This window comes from Solanum stenotomum, chromosome 10, assembly GCF_019186545.1.
Source record: "Solanum stenotomum isolate F172 chromosome 10, ASM1918654v1, whole genome shotgun sequence".
Taxonomy (NCBI): Eukaryota; Viridiplantae; Streptophyta; class Magnoliopsida; order Solanales; family Solanaceae; genus Solanum; species Solanum stenotomum.
The window spans coordinates 3087817-3107834 of record NC_064291.1 but is presented as its reverse complement, the minus strand read 5'-3'; the positions used below and the strand labels follow the sequence as shown (position 1 = coordinate 3107834).

Sequence of the window (20018 nt, the reverse complement as noted above, 5' to 3'; positions counted from 1 at the left end):
TAAATTAATATATTTAAAATAACATACATTGCTATATTTCTAAGAAAAGATTGTTTATTTATAAAAATATCTTCCATATTCTATAACTTTATATACTTTCTTTGCAAAGCTTTATTGTTCATTCTGAAAAAATGAAAGCAAAAATAAAAGTTTGGTTTTCTCACTTAAGTTATTAGGGGAAAATTATGGGTTGAGTACCATGATATCTATGTTTGAATTTCAGTAAAAACAAACATATTAAATACTTTCTGTTTATTGGTATTACAAATAGAGTTGTCAAGTATTTATGTTGATATGAGATAACATTATTTTTATGCAGAAGTTAATCGAAGCAAGTACAAATCACCTCTTTCGAAAACAGATAATTAATCGTCTTCTTTTCACGTTGCCGAAAATCCGAGACATTAAAAATATCCAAAAAAGGCATTTCGAAAACCGGCCTGATTATCTAAATATGTATATGTATTGAACATGTGCAACTGCAAAGCATTTACTTTTTGTTTTTCCAATGGATACTCAATTGGTCAATGTGGTAAACTTCACCGACCAATCCTATTTGTGTTTGGTTTCAATGTAATGTTGGTCAACTAAATTCTTTTTCACAATAAAAATAAAAATTTAGGATAATTTGATTGGTGGTTAAAAAAAAATAAAAAATGCATACACTAAAATTTATATAGTTAATATTATAGTTGGTAATTGCTTTATATAAAATTCAATACATTAAATACTGTGCTTTGATGGTTATTTTACAATATCACATAACTAAATTTTATATAAGGTACTCCCTCCGTCCACAATTGTTTGGCAGGTATACTAAAAATAGATGTTCAAGATTAATTGTCAATTTAAACAATCAAGAAATAATTAGTCACTTTTTTCCAATTCTGCCCTTAATACATGATTGTGTAGTTCAATTGAAAAGTTATGTGGACTTTTGGTATTCTTGACATAGTAGGGTTATATTAGTCAAATTACACCTTGTATTAAATTTTCCTTAAGGGATGTGCATGACCTTACCCTGACAAACAATTGTGGACGGAGGGAGTATAAATTAATTCATACATTCTATAATTTCAATTTATGTATTTTCCCCCTTCTAGTCGATCTAAAAAAGAATAATATCTTTTTATATTTAGTGCTAATAATTTATTTTTAAACTTTTTTTTTATAAGAATAATAGCCATAAATTTCTATGACTTATTTATAAATTCTAAATTTCAAAAAATTCTTTTTTCTTGAATTCAGTGTTGAAACGGACATATTTACAAAAATTAAATGAAATAAATTTTATATAAAATAAAAAATAGAACAATTGACTTCTGCCTAACTAATTCTATTATAATTTATAAGTTTATAACTCGTTTTTCTTATTTCACATTCCATATCAAACCCGACTATTTCGAATTTGAGCTACACAATTAAAATAAACCCCTTTATAACTCCAGCCAGCAGCCAGCAAAACTAGCCTTCAATTTTTGTTGTGTGAGTATTTAAAAGAAATAAAAATTCCTCAGCATATTACATTCTTTGTTCCCCTAAATCTTCTCTTTGTGGCTCTCCAGCCTCCTCCAAAACACAGAGAGTATCTTTCATATTACTTGGCTTTTTTATTAGTGACACTTTTTCTCTCTCTGTATACTAACTTTTTCTTGTTATGTAGCATTCTTGATACCCCAGAAGAAAAAAATCCAATCTTTATGTTATATGGAAGGACCCTTTTGGATTTTAAATTGATTTTGAACTTCTTTTTACAACCCCTTGCAATAACAGAAGAGAAAAAATGATGCAGCATTCTTCTGTGACTCAAGAATCTGCTAACCCTTTTGGTGTTGTATCACAAAAAGCCCCCTTTGTATTCAATTACTCAAATAGTAACTGTAATTTAGATGCATATTCAACTTTGCTGTCTAATTACTTGTATTTTGATTCTAGGGGAAAGAAAGATTTTTTGAATTGCATGAATAAGCCAAAGGCTGTATCTTTATTGAGTTTGAGTATTAGTAGTAGAAGTGCTTCATCAAGAATTAGTAAAGCACTTTTTCAGTTTAACAAGGCTATTAGATTCCATTGTGAGAAAATTCCTCTTGGGTTTGCCTCAGTTGGTGGAGGGGTTCATTGTGGGGAGAACAATGGGGTTAGAGAAGAGGGGAGTGTACTGGAGAATGAGGGGATACCTGTCAATGGTGTCGAATCAGAACCTCCAAAAAAGATACTTATTTTGATGAGTGATACTGGTGGTGGTCACAGAGCCTCTGCTGAAGCTATTAGGGCAGCGTTCAATGAAGAATATGGAGATAAATATCAGGTAAGTTTTGATGGACTCCTATTGACTTCTCATGTAATAAGCTTAGACGATTTACGATTTAGAGTCAGTGGGTTCAGAGTGAGTACTATTAGTTTTACGTTTGTATTATCTGTATATATATATTGTCTGAACTGAAAGCATTGAATTTGGTTGAACTTGCTGCGAGGACTATGCTAATAAGTCATGGAATTATGTGTGTTTTATGTGATAAAGAATGAGAGATATGAGTATGTCTGATTTTGTTATATCCATTTAAAGAGGGTGCATTGCAGGTGTTTATTACTGATTTGTGGGCAGAACATACACCCTGGCCTTTCAACCAATTGCCACGGAGTTACAACTTCTTAGTGAAACATGGCTCTCTATGGAGAATGACATATTATGCTACTGCTCCTCGTTTAGTTCATCAAACTAATTTTGCTGCTACATCTACATTTATTGCTCGGTAAGAATGACTTTTTTGATTATGTAAATCCCTTAATCTGTTAGCGTCAATGATATCCTTGACTAAGATTGAATGTTTGATTGATGAAACTGTTGGTAAATATTATGTTAACTTTCTCAAAAAAAACTGTTGGTAAATCTCACAACAAATATGCAGTCCTTCCTTCATCATCATAGTGCAGTGTTTGTTTTGCAAGATGTTTTATATTTCGATATGGTGAGGTTCTTTTTTCTTTTATCATCAAAAAGAATCTGTTGTCTATTTTGTTGTGATAGTTACTGTAGGACATTTGTTGTAAAGAGAATTTGGTATACTTTTCTTTTAAGAATATTGGTAAAGTCTATTCTGCAATCTGCATCCCTATTTTAAATGTGCTGAGAGCTAGATGTACTTTATATCACTATCAGGCTTTATGTGTTTGCTTTCTGCATCCCTTTTGAATAGCATTTAACTGAATCAAGAGCATGAACTTGAACATTGGTACATATTCACATGTGGCTTTAGCAAATTTGTTATATCAAGTAGCTAGTTATCATTCAATGACAAGCCACCTCTTATGGTCTTATTTCAAGGTCCATTGCCAGGAGTTCATCCTTAATTCTTCATCTTCTGTCATTGTTAAGTGATAAGGTGTTTTCCTTTTGTTTTGGTTTCTGCAATTTATGGTGATTGATTATATTTTTGAAAAGTGCTGGTAAAAACAATCATCTACCGTTTAAAATGAAAGAACAATGTGAGGTAAGGTATGGAGTATTTTACTTTCAAAGTTGGATGTTCACCCCAATGAGAAGCCATATTCTTTTCAAAATATGGATACACATAATCTATTGAATTCCAACTTAGACCTCCTTCTACTGTAAACTACAGTGTGCCTACTTGGTGCTTTTCACGGTTAAAGTCAAAGGTCCATTAGTGGCAAGGTGGGAGACTTAAAAAATATTTTGTAGCAAGCTAGTTGCTGGGTAGAATTAGGTTCAACGTCCTTTTTTCATAGTATGAAAGCCAGACCCATTTTCTTTCTTGGTATATTATTGCACCCCAGATGTCTTGCCCTAGACATGCATGGGACGTTACATATTTCATGTTGGTTGAGGTAATGAGGAGTTATCTCCTTATATGGTCTTTTCCTTAATGTTGATCGGACTCTTCAATAATGTCGACGGGTGCATGTCTGATCCAGATCAAAAGTAGAGTATTTTTGGAGGATCTGACACGTGTGTGACAACATTTTTGGAGAGTCCGACACGTATGCGGCAGCATTTTTGAAGCGATTTTGTAAGGATATCTGCTAAATGGTCATTTAATTTGAACATAAGGGTGTGGCATAGTGGTCAATAAAGTGGATACAAAGCTCAAAAACTAAGGTTTAAATTCCAGCAAAGACAAAAAATACTGGAGGATTCCTTTCCATCTGTCTAAGATTTTGAGGGTAGATTTTTTAGTATATATGCCGGTTGGAGGTAGCAAGTACCTGGTGGAATAGTTAAAGTGTGTGCAAGTTAGTCCAAATACCACTGGCACCATTATAAGAAAAGATCATTTGAAATAAGATGGAGGTTCTAGTGGACCATGTCTACCCTAGAGATAAGGATAGAAGGCCATGCAATTTTAGATATTGGAGATACAGTATCATAATAGTCAAGCTCAAGGCCATACACCACGTACATTGTGCTGTGGACTCTGGAGAGGACATGGATGCCCCCTTATAATTCGCCCAAGTGGCTGAGCTTATGTCATAATAGTTTAGGCCATATATCTTTATTAAAAAATAGTCATAGTCATTTATTTGAGTGTGTCATTTGACAACAAGCCTAGTTTTAAAACGATTAACTTTCTCATCTTGAATTGGCTTACCTTGACTATAAACACTCAAAAGCATTTAATTGTAGTTTTATCCTGTGATAAAGGAACCATCTTCCAAATGCCATTACCACGTTGAATAGTTATTTCATTGACAATAACCTTGCATCAATCAAGAAGAGTCATTACTTTTTTCATAGTTATACCTATTGGGACAACGGATAAATTTGTAAAAGAATATGTTATTAAGGAGATAAATAGGTGAATCTGTATTTTTGTAAAATGTATGCTTCATTAGTGTCAGGCTTTTGCTTCTCACCCCAAGAGTCTTGTCACTTTTTGCCTGTCTAAATGACCTGTATATAATCCTCTTGACATAATACAAATTACTTCTTATGTGTGACTCAATTCGTATGGTGCAGTTTTTTTGGTCAGTAGTTTGCGTGGTACGATATATTTGCTATGTCCTCTTTGATTCTGTATTTTTCTTTTCTAATTGACTTGATATGTGTTACTTGAGCCGAGGGTCTTTCGGAAACCACCTTTCTATTCCACAAGGTAGGGGTAAGGTCTGGGTACGCTCTACCCACCCCAGAGCTCACCTGTGGGATTATACTGGGTATGTTATTGTTGTAATAATTTGCGTGGTACGATACTATCAGTTTTCTACTTATGTTTCTCCTATTTCTCAGTTAATCGTTTCTTTTGGTTCTTCTCTTAATATTATGGCTCTTATGACATTCTGTTGAATTTTTTCCTTCCATGCCTTTAGTATAAACATGGACTGGTTGAACGTCTATATACATATCTGCACCCAGCTGTAAGCTGACTAATTTTGATTTTCCCTTGTAGCAGCTTCAGTTGTATAACAAGCCTTCTCTCCTACTTTGTGCAGTGAGGTTGCTAAAGGTTTAATGAAATATCAGCCTGATATTATTATCAGTGTTCATCCTCTAATGCAGCATGTGCCTCTTCGCATTTTGAGGTCCAAAGGTCTCTTGAAGAAAATCATATTTACCACTGTTGTAACAGATTTAAGCACTTGCCATCCTACATGGTATATTTTATTAGTTATTCAACCATTCTGTTATTTTGATCCTTGTACTAATTTTGCTTTGCAATTTCATATTTAGGTTTCACAAACTTGTTACTAGGTGCTACTGTCCATCAGAAGAGGTATCAAAACGAGCACTGAAGGCTGGTCTCAATTCATCTCAAATAAAAGTTTATGGGCTTCCTGTACGACCGTCATTTGTGAAGCCAGTTCCTCCCAAGGTAGGTGTAATTCCTCTACATCCTCTTTCCCATGGTGCATGGAAATAGGGAGCCCTGCAATCTTACTTCTGTATCTTATGCATAGTTTTATTTTTTATGTTTTATTGAACACTATGAGTAGGTGTTTATTTGCATTAAGAATAATTAATTCCATCCACGTCCCAATCCAATCTATTCTTTCATGTTTCGGTGTTGCAAAACAAAGCTCTGGCATTTTGCAGTGTTTTGTTAATTGTAGTGAGTGTAGAAGCGTGAATGGAACAGTGCCATCTCATAGGTGAATTTTAAGATGCCAAGAGGCAATATTGACACTACAGAGTGTGTAGATATATCCAGAGTATAACTGAGAACATTCCTCCAGATTATGAGTGAGATTATTTAGGCTGCAAAGATGTGTTCCTTTTGATATGGTAAACACCATCCCCTCCCCCATTATGTTCTGCCCAAACAGTGGTCGTTTATCACTTTGCTGCCTTGGTTACTCGGACCTCCAACCTCTCGTTTCCACTATGCTATTGTTCAGTTGTCTTTAAATACTTCTTGTGCCATTTTGCTCTACAAGCCATACTATACAGGATAGAGGAATGAGAGAACCGATTGCAGCATTCTATTGCATGAGGCATTTTCTTTTTGAGAAGGTAAAAATTATATTAAACCAGCACCAAGAAATGCTGCAAAAGTATGTACATCAGTTGCCAAATCCAGAACTTCCGAGTATCCCTATCCTATTCTTGTAGGGCATAAGATCTAAAACTGATTCAGCATCATTTTCATATGCTTCTTTACACCAGAATAAAAATAGTGAAATCAAGTCATTTTCAGAACATCTGGAGTTCCTATCTCTCTAAATTCTCCACCAGATGCATGCAGGAATGGTATCCCACCATTTGGTTTGGCTTTTGGTCAAGCTGGATCTGTTCCAGCTGCTCAGTGGTTCACAGGGATTGTTAAGCATCACCCAGCTGCTTAATATTGCATGAGTCTATATTGAAATGTGATCTGAATAAGCAGCTAGAGATATCATCACATCCTTGATAGTTGATAAACTTGAACTGAATAGATTGCTTGTTGCAGTAAGAGCTTTTGATGGTGCCTCAGTCTTTATATTTGTGGATTAGCTCCTTATGTGCTACCATTCCTATCCACTATGATAGGGATGACCACTGTTGGCTGCTGGGAAGGGGAGTTTGGGGTGGAATTTACCAAATCATTAGGAAAAAAAGTGGAAAGAATAGCAATTGTAGGGGGTGTGGGGCTGTTACCTCGAAGATAAACTCTTGGCTGTGTGACTTGAATTTGGTTTAAGCAATGAATATATTGAAAAGCGATGCCGCTTCCTTACCCTGTAAACTTACTTGCTTTTGTATTTTATTTGTGTAAATCCAGATCACCTGAAAGAAGAAAACTGGAAAGACTACATTGATTATTTGACAGTCATTGTAGTGAATCTCAATGGTAAAGTAATTATCAAACATTACCTCTGCCATGCCTGCACTACAACCTTCCAAACCCCCTTCTACTTGTGTCCAGGATCATTTAGACTTCAAGTAAGATCAATATTAAGCAATTTTGTCCAGGATCAATTAGACTTCAGGAAAGACCAATCTCAAGCATATTCTAATGTTCTTCTTCATGAAAATTGTATTCCATTTTAAAGTTTAGAGAGTGCTAGAATATTTCCCTTCTTATCTGTGACCCTATAAGTGATGAATTTTTCTGGCCTTCTGCGGGTAGAACTTTCAGATTGCAAAGAGCTCTGCTTTGTTTCTTATACTATGTAACTGTAAAGATCTTAATCCTCTATGTTGGATAAATGTACAACAGGATCAGCTGATGCATTGTGGTAGAGCGTCCAACTAAAATAAGGATTTGTGAATTTGCAATAAGATCTAGGACTGGGGTGTAAATAGAACTCTTTCCAGTGCTCAGTAAAAAACTTTCTCAAATTGCGCCATTTTAAAGAGATCCTTTGCCAGCATCTTACCTCATTCACTTGTGACTGAATGTTTACCTTTTTTTTTTTGATGAAGTAAATGTTCCATTGAAGGCATCAAGAAGATGCAAATTAGTTACAAAAGTAGAAGCAAAAACAGTTGGTCTGCTGGCTCAAGTACAATTATGCTAAAACTAAGGAGCCAACAAAATTTGAAAAACTATCAAGGGAATCTACATAGGACAAATTAACCCAACTGTACAGACACATAAGGCATTCCGCTTTGAGAGAATGTAAAGGAGTTGATAGACCTTCAAAACATCTTCTGTTCCTTTCCCTCCAAATACTCCAAAAAATTGCTGCAGGTATCATCTTCCAAGTCTGTTTGATGGTGCTGTCAACTTTCCAGCAACACCAACTCTCATAAGCTTCTTTGATACTATGTGGCATGACCCAACTGAGTCCAAAAAGAGAGTAAAACATGTTCCACAATTTTGCTGTAACAGTACAATGCAGAAAAAGGTGCCTATTGCTCTCTGCTGCTTTCTGACATAAGTAGCATCCATTCACAATGATGCGTTTCCTTTTATAGAGGTTGTCTTGAGTTAGGCATGCTTCATATAGTGCAGTCCAGCAAAAACAGACGATCTTGGGCGGTAGCTTGATTTTCCAAATTAATTTCCATGGCCAGTGGTCAGTGACTGCATTAAATGCTCTTGACTGCTTGTAGGCTGCACTCACTGTGTAATTCCCGTCTCCTGTAATACCCCATTTGAACTGATCTGTTGCCTGAGTGTTGAGAGAGAAACTCTGTAGAGTCTGTAGTAGTTTGATCAGGTCATTAAACTCCCAATCCTGCATATTCCTTCTAAACATAATGCTCCAGGTTGTTCCATCTCTATTTTGAGAAATTGTTGAGTCTGGATCCCTGGCTAAGTTGAAAAGACTTGGATAATCATCCATCAGAACTGTGTTGCGAAGCCATTTGTCTTTCCAAAATCTGATATGAAGTCCATTCCCTACTGTGAAGTGCTTATGCTGAGAAAATTTCTCCCATAGCTTGCTTAAGTGTTTCCAGACTCCGACCCCATAAGGTGCTTTTGAAAGACTGGTGCACCAATGACTCTGTATCCCATGCTTTGCACTGACCACATCCTTCCATTGAACATGTTCCTCCTGTGTGTATCTCCATAACCATTTCATAAGTAGACACTTATTATGCAGCGCCAAATCCTTGATCCCTAACCCTGAATGTTTACCTTATTATTGGGCTCTTATATTTTCTCATATTCTTTGCACCATCTCCCACATGATCAGTGCTTTTTAGACTGTTTTCTATCCAATTCTAGGTTGAACTGAGGAAGGAACTTGGAATGGAGGATCATCTCCCAGCAGTACTACTGATGGGTGGTGGAGAAGGAATGGGTCCAATAGAGGCTACTGCTCGAGCACTTGGAGATGCACTGTATGATGAAACTATAGGGGAGCCAATCGGTCAGGTCCTAATAATATGCGGGCGCAATAAGAAGCTTTTCAACAGATTGACTTCAGTGCAGTGGAAAGTTCCTGTTCAGGTATTAGTCACTGAAACTTTGCCAGCCTGATGTTTTCACACTAATCTGTTTGTTGTATTATCTGAAATTGTTGAGTATCTCTTAAGAAACACTCAATTGTGAGGCCTTTTTTTTCCTGTTTCATGTTGGTTGGTGTGGTAAGCATGGTATCCCATAATCACACCATTCTATTGTTGATATCAGACCTCCATCTTCACGCGATTTCCCTTTACACCTTTCTCATTTGACTGGTGTACTAAGATTACCATGTATCATAAACTTTTACAATTATATTTTTAGATCACGTGTAGCCATCCTTATCAAGTTTTACTCAAATAATAAGTCAGTGATCACATACAGGCTGGTTATGGATACGTAAAGACACGAAGGCCGGTAATCGTCCATTTACATTTTAAGTTAGGGTTTATCGTCAATTTTCATACTTAAGCACTGTGGTTTTCCTTTTAATCTACTTAGAGTAACATTTTCCTAGATGTGAGTTGCAGATGTATGTGAGTGACTGACTTGTAATACCAAATTACCAATGTATGTAGTATATCTTTGACTAAAGATATACATGTTCAAACATTTATGCGTCTCCTTAGGGTATCTCTGTCACCTTTCAGGTAAAGGGGTTTGTCACTAAAATGGAGGAATGCATGGGTGCTTGTGATTGCATTATTACCAAGGTTTGTCACTTTCTTTCAAGCTGTTTTCACTAAAACAAACTGAAAAATAAAANCCCCCCCCCCCCCCCACCCACACACACACACCTCAAAATCAAAAAAGAAAAAAAGTAGACTACTCTGATTATTCTGGTTGTCTGTAGGCTGGTCCAGGGACTATTGCGGAAGCCATGATTCGTGGACTGCCTATAATTCTTAATGGTTTCATTGCTGGTCAGGTATATTGAGTATTCAATGTTATTGGTTCTTTTTCTTTGAGTTTCTTTTATTTGTCTTGTGCTTAATCAGAATACCTTTTTAAGAAGTAACCATCCTATCACTTGTGTCATCCATGGGAGAAAAACAGCTCATTTGAAAAAATAAAAAGAATTTGCTTCTTATGTGTAATTTACTTCAGATTACTGATTCAATAAGGCTTCGATCCAAAATTTATGCCGGGGAGTAAAAGTTCAGCAAATTGAAACAATGACAAATTTTGGATTTTTTCCCCTTTGTTTCAACAAAATCTTGAGTAGGTTTCTTGGAAGTCAATAAATTCGGTGAAGTTGGAATCGTCGTTTTCAATCTTTGCCATTAATTTTGAGAGGATGGTCTATCGGAAACAACCTCTCTACCCGCAAAGTTAGGGTAATTAATTCACTTTAAAATAGCAGTGAAGAAATCCTCCCTCAAAATATTACTAACTTAAACAAATGAAGTGGTTAAATGGAATAAAATTCAAACACCAAATATTATCAACATTGAAGATTCCAAAGGAAATGTTGTGATTATTTCATGACGATATGATCTCAGAAAATACTACAAATAACAATCTTTATTTATTTTTTGAACTGACTTCCAAACTCTTCTATGACATCTTCAACTTTCAGAAAAGTTGTTGATTTCATCTTGGTATCATCAACTCATATTTTTCCATCTAAGTTTTTTAAAATGTTTTTTTTATTGGGTACACGTCTAGTCTGGCTCTGCAGTCAGAGAAAACTTTGAAACCAGTCCAAGCTTGGTATTTAGGCCTAGACCAGACCGGTTTCTTCGTAGACTGGTTATCCAGATTTTTCTCTTCCATGTTTTCGTGTGAAATGAGCCGGCTGTGTTTATATCTCTATCTAGATTAAGCCACTATGGTCGTTCCCTTTGCAAGTTCAGTTTTTCTCCATCTAAGGAGAACTAATATGGTATGAAGTATCTTTTTTTTCGACATAGGTAACTGTTTCTATTTCTGTAACACAGTACATGGGTTGTACTGAAACCATATTTACAAAATAACTCAAAATCTACTATCCTATCCTTATAATGAGTCTAAGACATCAATGATAGAGACAATATCATTAGAGTATATCTGGTTACACCAAAAACATAAAGTCAAAATACAATTCATTTTGACTTGTTCTATAGTATTCTCCATATTCTCAAAGACTCTAAGGTTCCTCTCCTTCCATATTGTCCACCATATAGCTGCAGGTACAATTCTCCAGTTGTTTCTGTTTTTAGCATGAACTCCTGCTTTTTCCCAACTGTGTAATGCTTCTGTGATTTTCCCTGGCATGGACCAAGATATGTTTTTGAATCTCCATAGTTGACTTGTGACCTTGCAATGTATAAATAGATGAACCACTGTTTCTGCAGTTTCCCCACAAAAAAAACATCTCGAACATAAAGGGATCCCCTTTTTCATCAAGTTATCTTGTGTCAGCACTACTTCCTTAGCCAATAACCAGACAAAGCAAGCTACTTTGTGTGGGATTTTGGCTTTCCAAATGTGTTTCCAAGGCCATCGAAGTATCTGCTTGTTTGGTTGGTTCATCTTCCTGTAGGCTGCATTTACTTTAAAAGTCCCGTTACTATTTCCCTGCCACTAGTGGCGGAGCCAGAATTTTCAGTAAGGGGGTTCAAAATCTAAAAAAATAGATGCACGAAGTTGCCGAAGGTAGGTTCGACATCTACTATATATACCTAAAAAATTATTTTAACCATGTATAAATCATATAATTTTCCGCCGAAGGGGGGTCGGCCCCCCTCATTGTAAGGTGGCTCCGCCACTGCCTGCCACTGTAGGATGTCTTGTCCAGCCTTCAAACCACTGAATTGGTCAATGGTGCTGAAGAATTTTGCTACTATTGGTATTTCCCAATCATTGAGGTGTCTCCTGAACACAAAATTCCACCCTTGAGGTGTCCACAATTCTGCTATTGTGCTCTGTTGATGTAAAACTAAGTTATAAATATCTAGGAATAATGTCTCCATGTTGCCTGCTTCATGCCAATCGTCCTTCCAGAAGACAGTTTTAACTCCATCTGCCACTTTGACTATGGTATTAACTTTGAATTCATTCCACAAAATTCTGATAGATTTCCATAAGCTAACACCATAAGGAGTAGTGACCTCCTTTGTCATCCAATTATCGTTCTCCTCATATTTAGCTTTAATGACTCTAACCCATAGACTTCGATATTCATTTGAATATTTCCATAGCCATCTCATTCTTAAAGCTTTACTCTGATTCTTCAGATTTTTGATCCCCAATCCCCCAAATCTTTTCTCATTGATCACTGCCTTCCATTTGACTAGGTGGTAACCCTTCTTGCCTTTGTTCCCTTGCCATAGAAATTTCCTCCTGATGCTATCCAACCTATTGATGATTCCTGGTGGGATAGGAAATAATGACATCATATACGTTGGAAGTGCATCAAGCACAGAGTTTATCAAGGTCAATCTTCCACCCATGGAGAGATATTGGGACTTCCACCTTGCTAACATCTTCTCACATTTCTCAATCACCCCATTCCAGATTTCCATAGACAGACTTGGCCCCCAAAGGCAATCCAAGGTAGATAGTTGGTAGAGCACCCACTTCACACCCTAAGATTGTCTTCAAGATTTCCATGTTTGGCACTTCATTAACCAGGTATAAGAAGCTTTTCCTCCAGTTAACATGTAAACCTGACATTCCTTCAAATATTACCAAGATCAGTCTCAGTATTTTGAGATGCTGTTCTTCAGCATCACAGAATATAAGTGTGTCATCTGCATACTGAAGATGAGTTATCTTCAAGCTATCCCTTCCAGCTCTAGCAACCTCAAATCCTCTTAACCAACCTTCCCTGTTTGCTGTCTTAATCATGTTGTTCAGTCCCTCCATGACTAAGAGGAACAAAAAGGGTGATAGAGGATCACCTTGTCTTAGGCCCCTCTGTGTATTAAAATAACCTGCTGGTAAAGAAGTTCACTGTTGAGATACAAAATTTAATCCACTGATTCCATTTACCTCCAAATCCCATCTTCTCTAGCAGATCCATAAGAAAGCCCCAATTGACATGATCATATGCTTTCTCAATGTCTAATTTGCATAGGATTCCAGGTTTCTTCAAGTTCACCCTGGAGTCTATTACTTCATTTGCTATGAGGGCAACATCCATAATCTGTCTTCCTTTGATGAATGCCAGTTGTTGTGAGTCCACAAGCTTAGCCATCACTCTTTTCAACATTTCAGTAAGCACTTTGGAGAATAGCTTGTAAATACTACCTATCAGACTGATGGGTCTGAAGTCTCTTAATTCTTTAGCACCTTTCTTCTTTGGAATAAGAGCTATGAAGGTAGCATTGAAACTTCTTTCAAACCTTCCTTGCTCGTAGAAATTCTGGAAGGTCTTCATGATATCGTTTTTTACCACTTCCCAACACTTGATGTAGAACCCCATTGTAAACCCATTTGGACCAGGTGCTTTATTAATTACACATTGCTTTAGGCATTTCAGTACCTCCTCCTCTTCAAATCCCCTTTCTAAATCTTCCATTCCCTCCACTGTCAGCCCTGGGCAATTTGTGAAGTTGCTGGCAGGTCTCCACCGGACATTCTCTGAGTACAAGTTTTGGTAAAATTCCACTATTTCCCCTTGAATCCTTTCTTGATCATTGATCAGATTCCCTTGAACAAGAAGTTGGTCAATGTTGTTATATCTCTTGCGTGCATTAGCCATCTTGTGGAAGAATTTGGTATTCTTATCTCCTCCTTTCAACCACAGGGATCGAGATCTTTGTCTCCACAAGATCTCTTCATTCTTGATTAGCTGCTCAAAGTTCATGATTAAGGATGCCTTCTCCATTGAAGTATCTTAAGAAGTAAGCTAACTAAATAAGGCCAAGGGCTCTTTACTGAAAGCTTAAAATGGTAACAAAGTACTCTAATTACCATGAAGTAAGATCAAAGTATCATCTGCCTTCCAAAATGCTGACATTTATGGGACGGTTGTAGTTGAAGGGTTTGCCTCCATGGTATCTGGTGTATGGCCTGGTAGTTTTTAGAAGCGCAGATNAAACCAGTCCAAGCTTGGTATTTAGGCCTAGACCAGACCAGTTTCTTCGTAGACTGGTTATCCAGATTTTTCTCTACCATGTTTTCGTGTGAAATGAGCCGGCTGTGTTTATATCTCTATCTAGATTAAGCCACTATGGTCGTTCCCTTTGTAAGTTCAGTTTTTCTCCATCTAAGGAGAACTAATATGGTATGAAGTATCTTTCTTTGTTGACATAGGTAACTGTTTCTATTTCTGTAACACAGTACATGGGTTGTACTGAAACCATATTTATAAAAGAACTCAAAATCTACAATCCTATCCTTATAATGAGTCTAAGACATCAATGATAGAGACAATATCATTAGAGTATATCTGGTTACACCAAAAACATGAAGTCAAAATACAATTCATTTTGACTTGTTATATAGTATTCTCCATATTCTCAAAGACTCTAAGGTTCCTCTCCTTCCATATTGTCCACCATATAGCTGCAGGTACAATTCTCCAGTTGTTTCTGTTTTTAGCGTGAACTCCTGCTTCTTCCCAACTGTGCAATGCTTCTGTGATTTTCCCTGGCATGGACCAAGATATGTTTTTGAGACATAGGAATAATCTCCATAGTTGACTTGTGACCTTGCAATGTATAAATAGATGAACCACTGTTTCTGCAGTTTCCCCACAAAAAAAACATCTCGAATATAAAGGGATCCCCTTTTTCATCAAGTTATCTTGTGTCAGCACTACTTCCTTAGCCAATAACCAGACAAAGCAAGCTACTTTGTGTGGGATTTTGGCTTTCCAAATGTGTTTCCAAGGCCATCGAAGTATCTGCTTGTTTGGTTGGTTCATCTTCCTGTAGGCTGCATTTACTTTAAAAGTCCCGTTACTATTTCCCTGCCACTGTAGGATGTCTTGTCCAGCCTTCAAACCACTGAATTGGTCAATGGTGCTGAAGAATTTTGCTACTCTTGGTATTTCCCAATCATTGAGGTGTCTCCTGAACGCAAAATTCCACCCTTGAGGTGGCCACAATTCTGCTATTGTGCTCTGTTGATGTAAAACTAAGTTATAAATATCTAGGAATAATGTCTCCATGTTGCCTGCTTCATGCCAATCATCCTTCCAGAAGACAGTTTTAACTCCATCTGCCACTTTGACTATGGTATTAACTTTGAATTCATTCCACAAAATTCTGATAGATTTCCATAAGCTAACACCATAAGGAGTAGTGACCTCCTTTGTCATCCAATTATCGTTCTCCTCATATTTAGCTTTAATGACTCTAACCCATAGACTTCGATTTTCATTTGAATATTTCCATAGCCATCTCATTCTTAAAGCTTTACTCTGATTCTATAGATTTTTGATCCCCAATCCCCCAAATCTTTTCTCATTGATCACTGCCTTCCATTTGACTAAGTGGTAACCCTTCTTGTCTTTGTTCCCTTGCCATAGAAATTTCCTCCTGATGCTATCCAACCTATTGATGATTCCTGGTGGGATAGGAAATAATGACATCATATACGTTGGAAGTGCATCAAGCACAGAGTTTATCAAGGTCAATCTTCCACCCATGGAGAGATATTGGGACTTCCACCTTGCTAACTTCTTCTCACATTTCTCAATCAATTCCAGATTTTCATAGACATAGACTTGGCCTCCAAAGGCAATCCAAGGTAGATAGTTGGTAGAGCACCCACTTCACACCCTAAGATTGTCTTAAGATTTCCATGTTTGGCACGTCATTAACCGGGTATAAGAAGCTTTTCCTCCAGTTAACATGTAAACCTGACATTCCTTCAAATATTACCAAGATCAGTTTCAGTATTTTGAGATGCTCTTCTTCAGCATCACAGAATATAAGTGTGTCATCTGCATACTGAAGATGAGTTATCTTCAAGCTATCCCTTCCAGCTCTAGCAACCTCAAATCCTCTTAACCAACCTTCCCTGTTTGCTGTCTTAATCATGTTGTTCAGTCCCTCCATGACTAAGAGGAACAAAAAGGGTGATAGAGGATCACCTTGTCTTAGGCCCCTCTGTGAATTAAAATAACCTGCTGGTGAACCATTAATAAGTACAGAGAAGTTCACTGTTGAGATACAAAATTTAATCCACTGATTCCATTTACATCCAAATCCCATCTTCTCTAGCAGATCCATAAGAAAGCCCCAATAGACATGATCATATGCTTTCTCAATGTCTAATTTGCATAGGATTCCAGGTTTCTTCAAGTTCACCCTGGAGTCTATTACTTCATTTGCTATGAGGGCAGCATCCATAATCTGTCTTCCTTTGATGAATGCCAGTTGTTGCGAGTCCACAAGCTTATCCATCATTCTTTTCAACCTTTCAGTAAGCACTTTGGAGAATAGCTTGTAAATACTACCTATTAGACTGATGGGTCTGAAGTCTCTTAATTCTTTAGCACCTTTCTTCTTTGGAATAAGAGCTATGAAGGTAGCATTGAAACTTCTTTCAAACCTTCCTTGCTCATAGAAATTTTGGAAGGTCTTCATGATATCATTTTTTACCACTTCCCAACACTTGATGTAGAACCCCATTGTACACCCATCTGGACCAGGTGCTTTATCAATTGCACATTGCTTTAGGCATTTCAGTACCTCCTCCTCTTCAAATCCCCTTTCTAAATCTTCCATTCCCTCCACTGTCAGCCCTGGGCAATTTGTGAAGTTGCTGGCAGGTCTCCACCGGACATTCTCTGAGTACAAGTTTTGGTAAAATTCCACTATTTCCCCTTGAATCCTTTCTTGATCATTGATCAGATTCCCTTGAACAAGAAGTTGGTCAATGTTGTTATATCTCTTGTGTGCATTAGCCATCTTGTGGAAGAATTTGGTATTCTTATCTCCTTCTTTCAACCACAGGGATCGATCTTTGTCTCCACAAGATCTCTTCATTCTTGATTAGCTGATCAAAGTTCATGATTAAGGATGGCTTCTCCATTGAAGTATCTTAAGAAGTAAGCTAACTAAATAAGGCCAAGGGCTCTTTACTGAAAGCGGTCAAATGGAAGACTGTAATTCTTTCAAAGAAACAAGGTGGGTTAGGCATTAGAAACTTGAAGAAACAGAACAAAAGCCTTATGATGAAGTGGTTGTGGAGATTTCCTAAAGAGGAGCAGGCTCTTTGGGTTAGAGTGATTTGGGCCAAGTATGAGAAGATAGATCACTGGAAAACTAAGGAAGTGACTTCTGCCTATGGTATTAGCCTATGGAGATCAATCAGAAATTTGTGGCATTGTTTCTTTCAAAGAACTAGATTCAATATAAACAATGGAAGAAAGATTTTATTTTGGGACGATAATTGGTTAGGAAATGGCAGCCTCAAACAGCTCTTTCCAGACATCTACTTGTTGAATCAGCAACATGGGGCCACTATGCAAGAAGTTTGGTCCATCCATGGATGGAACTTAACATACAGAAGGATGATACAAGACTGAGAGGTGGATAGACTAGCTGAATTTTATGGCACCCTGGACCATTTTGGAGGATTGAAAGAGGGAGAAGACACTCTTAGGTGGATTCATCACAGCAAAGGTATCTTCACAGTTAGCTCTGCCTACAAGAACCTGAATCAAATGGGGACTCAACTCATATTTTTGCCTTGGAAGCTTATCTGGAAAGTCAAAATTCCATATAAGGTGGCAGTCTTTACTTGGTTGGTAGTTAAAGAGGCGATACTAACACAGGAGAATCTAATGAAGAGGGGAATACATATGTGTCCTAGATGTTTTTTTTGTGAGCTACAGGCAGAGACAATCAACCATCTGTTTCTTCATTGCAAGGTGGTCAGACAATTGTGGCACTTATTTACCAGCTTCAGGGGCACAAACTGGACCATGCCAAGTCAGGCTATAGAAAGCTGGAACGCTGAAGGCAGTGGCAGTACAGACCAAAGCAGATGGAGAATTGTCCCAGCAGTGATTTGGTGGACCATATGGAAGGAAAGAAATATGAGATGCTTTGAGAGTATTAGTAGTCCCTTACACAGGATCAAAATGAATTGCATAATCACTTTTTGCTATTGGTGCAGTTCGGAGTATGTAGATGATCCTATAGGTGTTATAGATATTCTAGGTTCTTTGTAAGATGAAGTAGGATCTAGTTTAGTTTTGTTTTGAGTACTCGCAACTGTATGTAGCTCCATGACGTAAATTTGGGATCCCAGCCTTTAGTGCTGAAGATTAATACACAAAACTGTTACCTCTCTCAAAAAAAAAAATGGTAACAAAGTACTCTAATTACCATGAAGTAAGATCAAAGTATCATCCGCCTTCCAAAATGCTGATATATATGGGACGGTTGTAGTTGAAGGGTTTGCCTCCATGGTATCTGGTGTATGGGCTGCTAGTTTTTGGAAGTGCGGATTTGAATTAGGCCGAAAACATGGTTCCGGAGATTTTCAATGGTGAAGTAATCTAGTATCGAACTATCGATATGGATCATGATTTTAATGTTTGAGGAGACAGAAGACAGGACTATAAAAGGTGGGTGGAACTGAGAGAGACATGGATATATAACGAATTGATTTTACAGAAAACTGCGCAGACTTTCAAATATGAGATGTGACAAAAGTATTACCACTACTAAGAGTCTAAGACGTCTGTTAAATATGTAAGAGCTTACTGCATGAATAACCATGATTCGTCTCTTCTATATGGTAGACCATCTTTGATGAGGAAGAGCTTTAAGAGGATTACAAGTCCATTTTCACACCTATACTCTTGCTATTATTCTAAACTAATCTACTTTGGAAGCTTAGTTACAATTGCTTTTGTTCTTACTCGATAGTCAGTACTTCCTGTATTGGGAGTATAATGAACTATCTACATCCTTGGTATGTTGTCTTCACTTTTAACTCTTCTCATTTCCGAGAGTTATTTCCAAATGCACCATTTAAGTTCCAAAGTTGCACTTCAGTTGTTCCACGTCATTCTTTCCTGATTGCAGATTAGATAGATTTGTTAGCCAAAAAGTAGCATCTAGGTTCATTTCTGTTGTCAATGGCCGATGTTTTCCTGTTATGCACAACTTTGGAGTCGTTTAACCTCTAAATTCTTATCCTTGTATGTTTGATCTACAACAGGAAGCTGGAAATGTGCCATATGTTATCGAGAATGGATGCGGGAAATACTCAAAGTCACCTAAAAAGATAGCCAGTATAGTCTCGCAGTGGTTTGGTCCCAAACAAGATGAACTCAGAATCATGTCCCAAAATGCTCTTAGGCTCTCAAGGCCAGATGCTGTATTTAAGATAGTACATGACATGCATGAATTGGTCAGACAGAAAAATTTTGTACCACAGTATTGTCCTACTTAAATTACTTGCGTCTGTTAGCCGGTGGAAGATAGCAGGCACCCAATGAAATACTCGGTGTGTGCAAGCTAGCTCTATTATTATTATTATTATTTCAACTCAATTTTGGCTTGAATTCTTAGTAGAATGTACCATTGCCCTGATAAACATTCATTCAGAGTGAACTCCTTGGGTTTAAAGTGAAACTTTAATTACACCGAGTATGTTGTTGGCGTGCAAGATACTCTTTAACAGTGTCAACTTTAATTACACTGAGTGTTCTATTATAAGTCATTTTCCATCCTTACTGCATTATCTTTGAACATGTACATTTAACATACTAAAAAAAAAATATCTCGTGCAATTAGTTATCTCGTTATAGGGATAAGGGTCTGAAAAATACCT

At 37.0% G+C, this 20018-nt stretch overlaps 1 protein-coding gene across 1 annotated transcript; it reads left to right on the top strand.

The window, feature by feature from the left end:
* The first annotated feature begins 1542 nt into the window (after positions 1–1542).
* On the top strand, positions 1543–19827 carry LOC125842124 (probable monogalactosyldiacylglycerol synthase, chloroplastic). Its single transcript, XM_049521331.1, has 8 exons — positions 1543–2308; positions 2581–2753; positions 5449–5610; positions 5687–5828; positions 9111–9335; positions 9941–10003; positions 10144–10218; positions 19404–19827. Exons 1-8 carry the CDS (start codon positions 1784–1786, stop codon positions 19635–19637), a joined length of 1599 nt encoding a protein of 532 aa, XP_049377288.1. The 5' UTR covers positions 1543–1783; the 3' UTR covers positions 19638–19827.
* Positions 19828–20018: the final 191 nt, after the last annotated feature.

Bases quoted from the DNA above. Each gene is read 5' to 3' on its own strand.
- LOC125842124 (XM_049521331.1), top strand. From the start codon at position 1,784: ATGATGCAGCATTCTTCTGTGACTCAAGAATCTGCTAACCCTTTTGGT. The intron at 9,336-9,940 runs GTATTAGTCACT...GTCACCTTTCAG, and splicing joins AGTGGAAAGTTCCTGTTCAG to GTAAAGGGGTTTGTCACTAA. The intron at 10,219-19,403 runs GTATATTGAGTA...GATCTACAACAG, and splicing joins ATGGTTTCATTGCTGGTCAG to GAAGCTGGAAATGTGCCATA.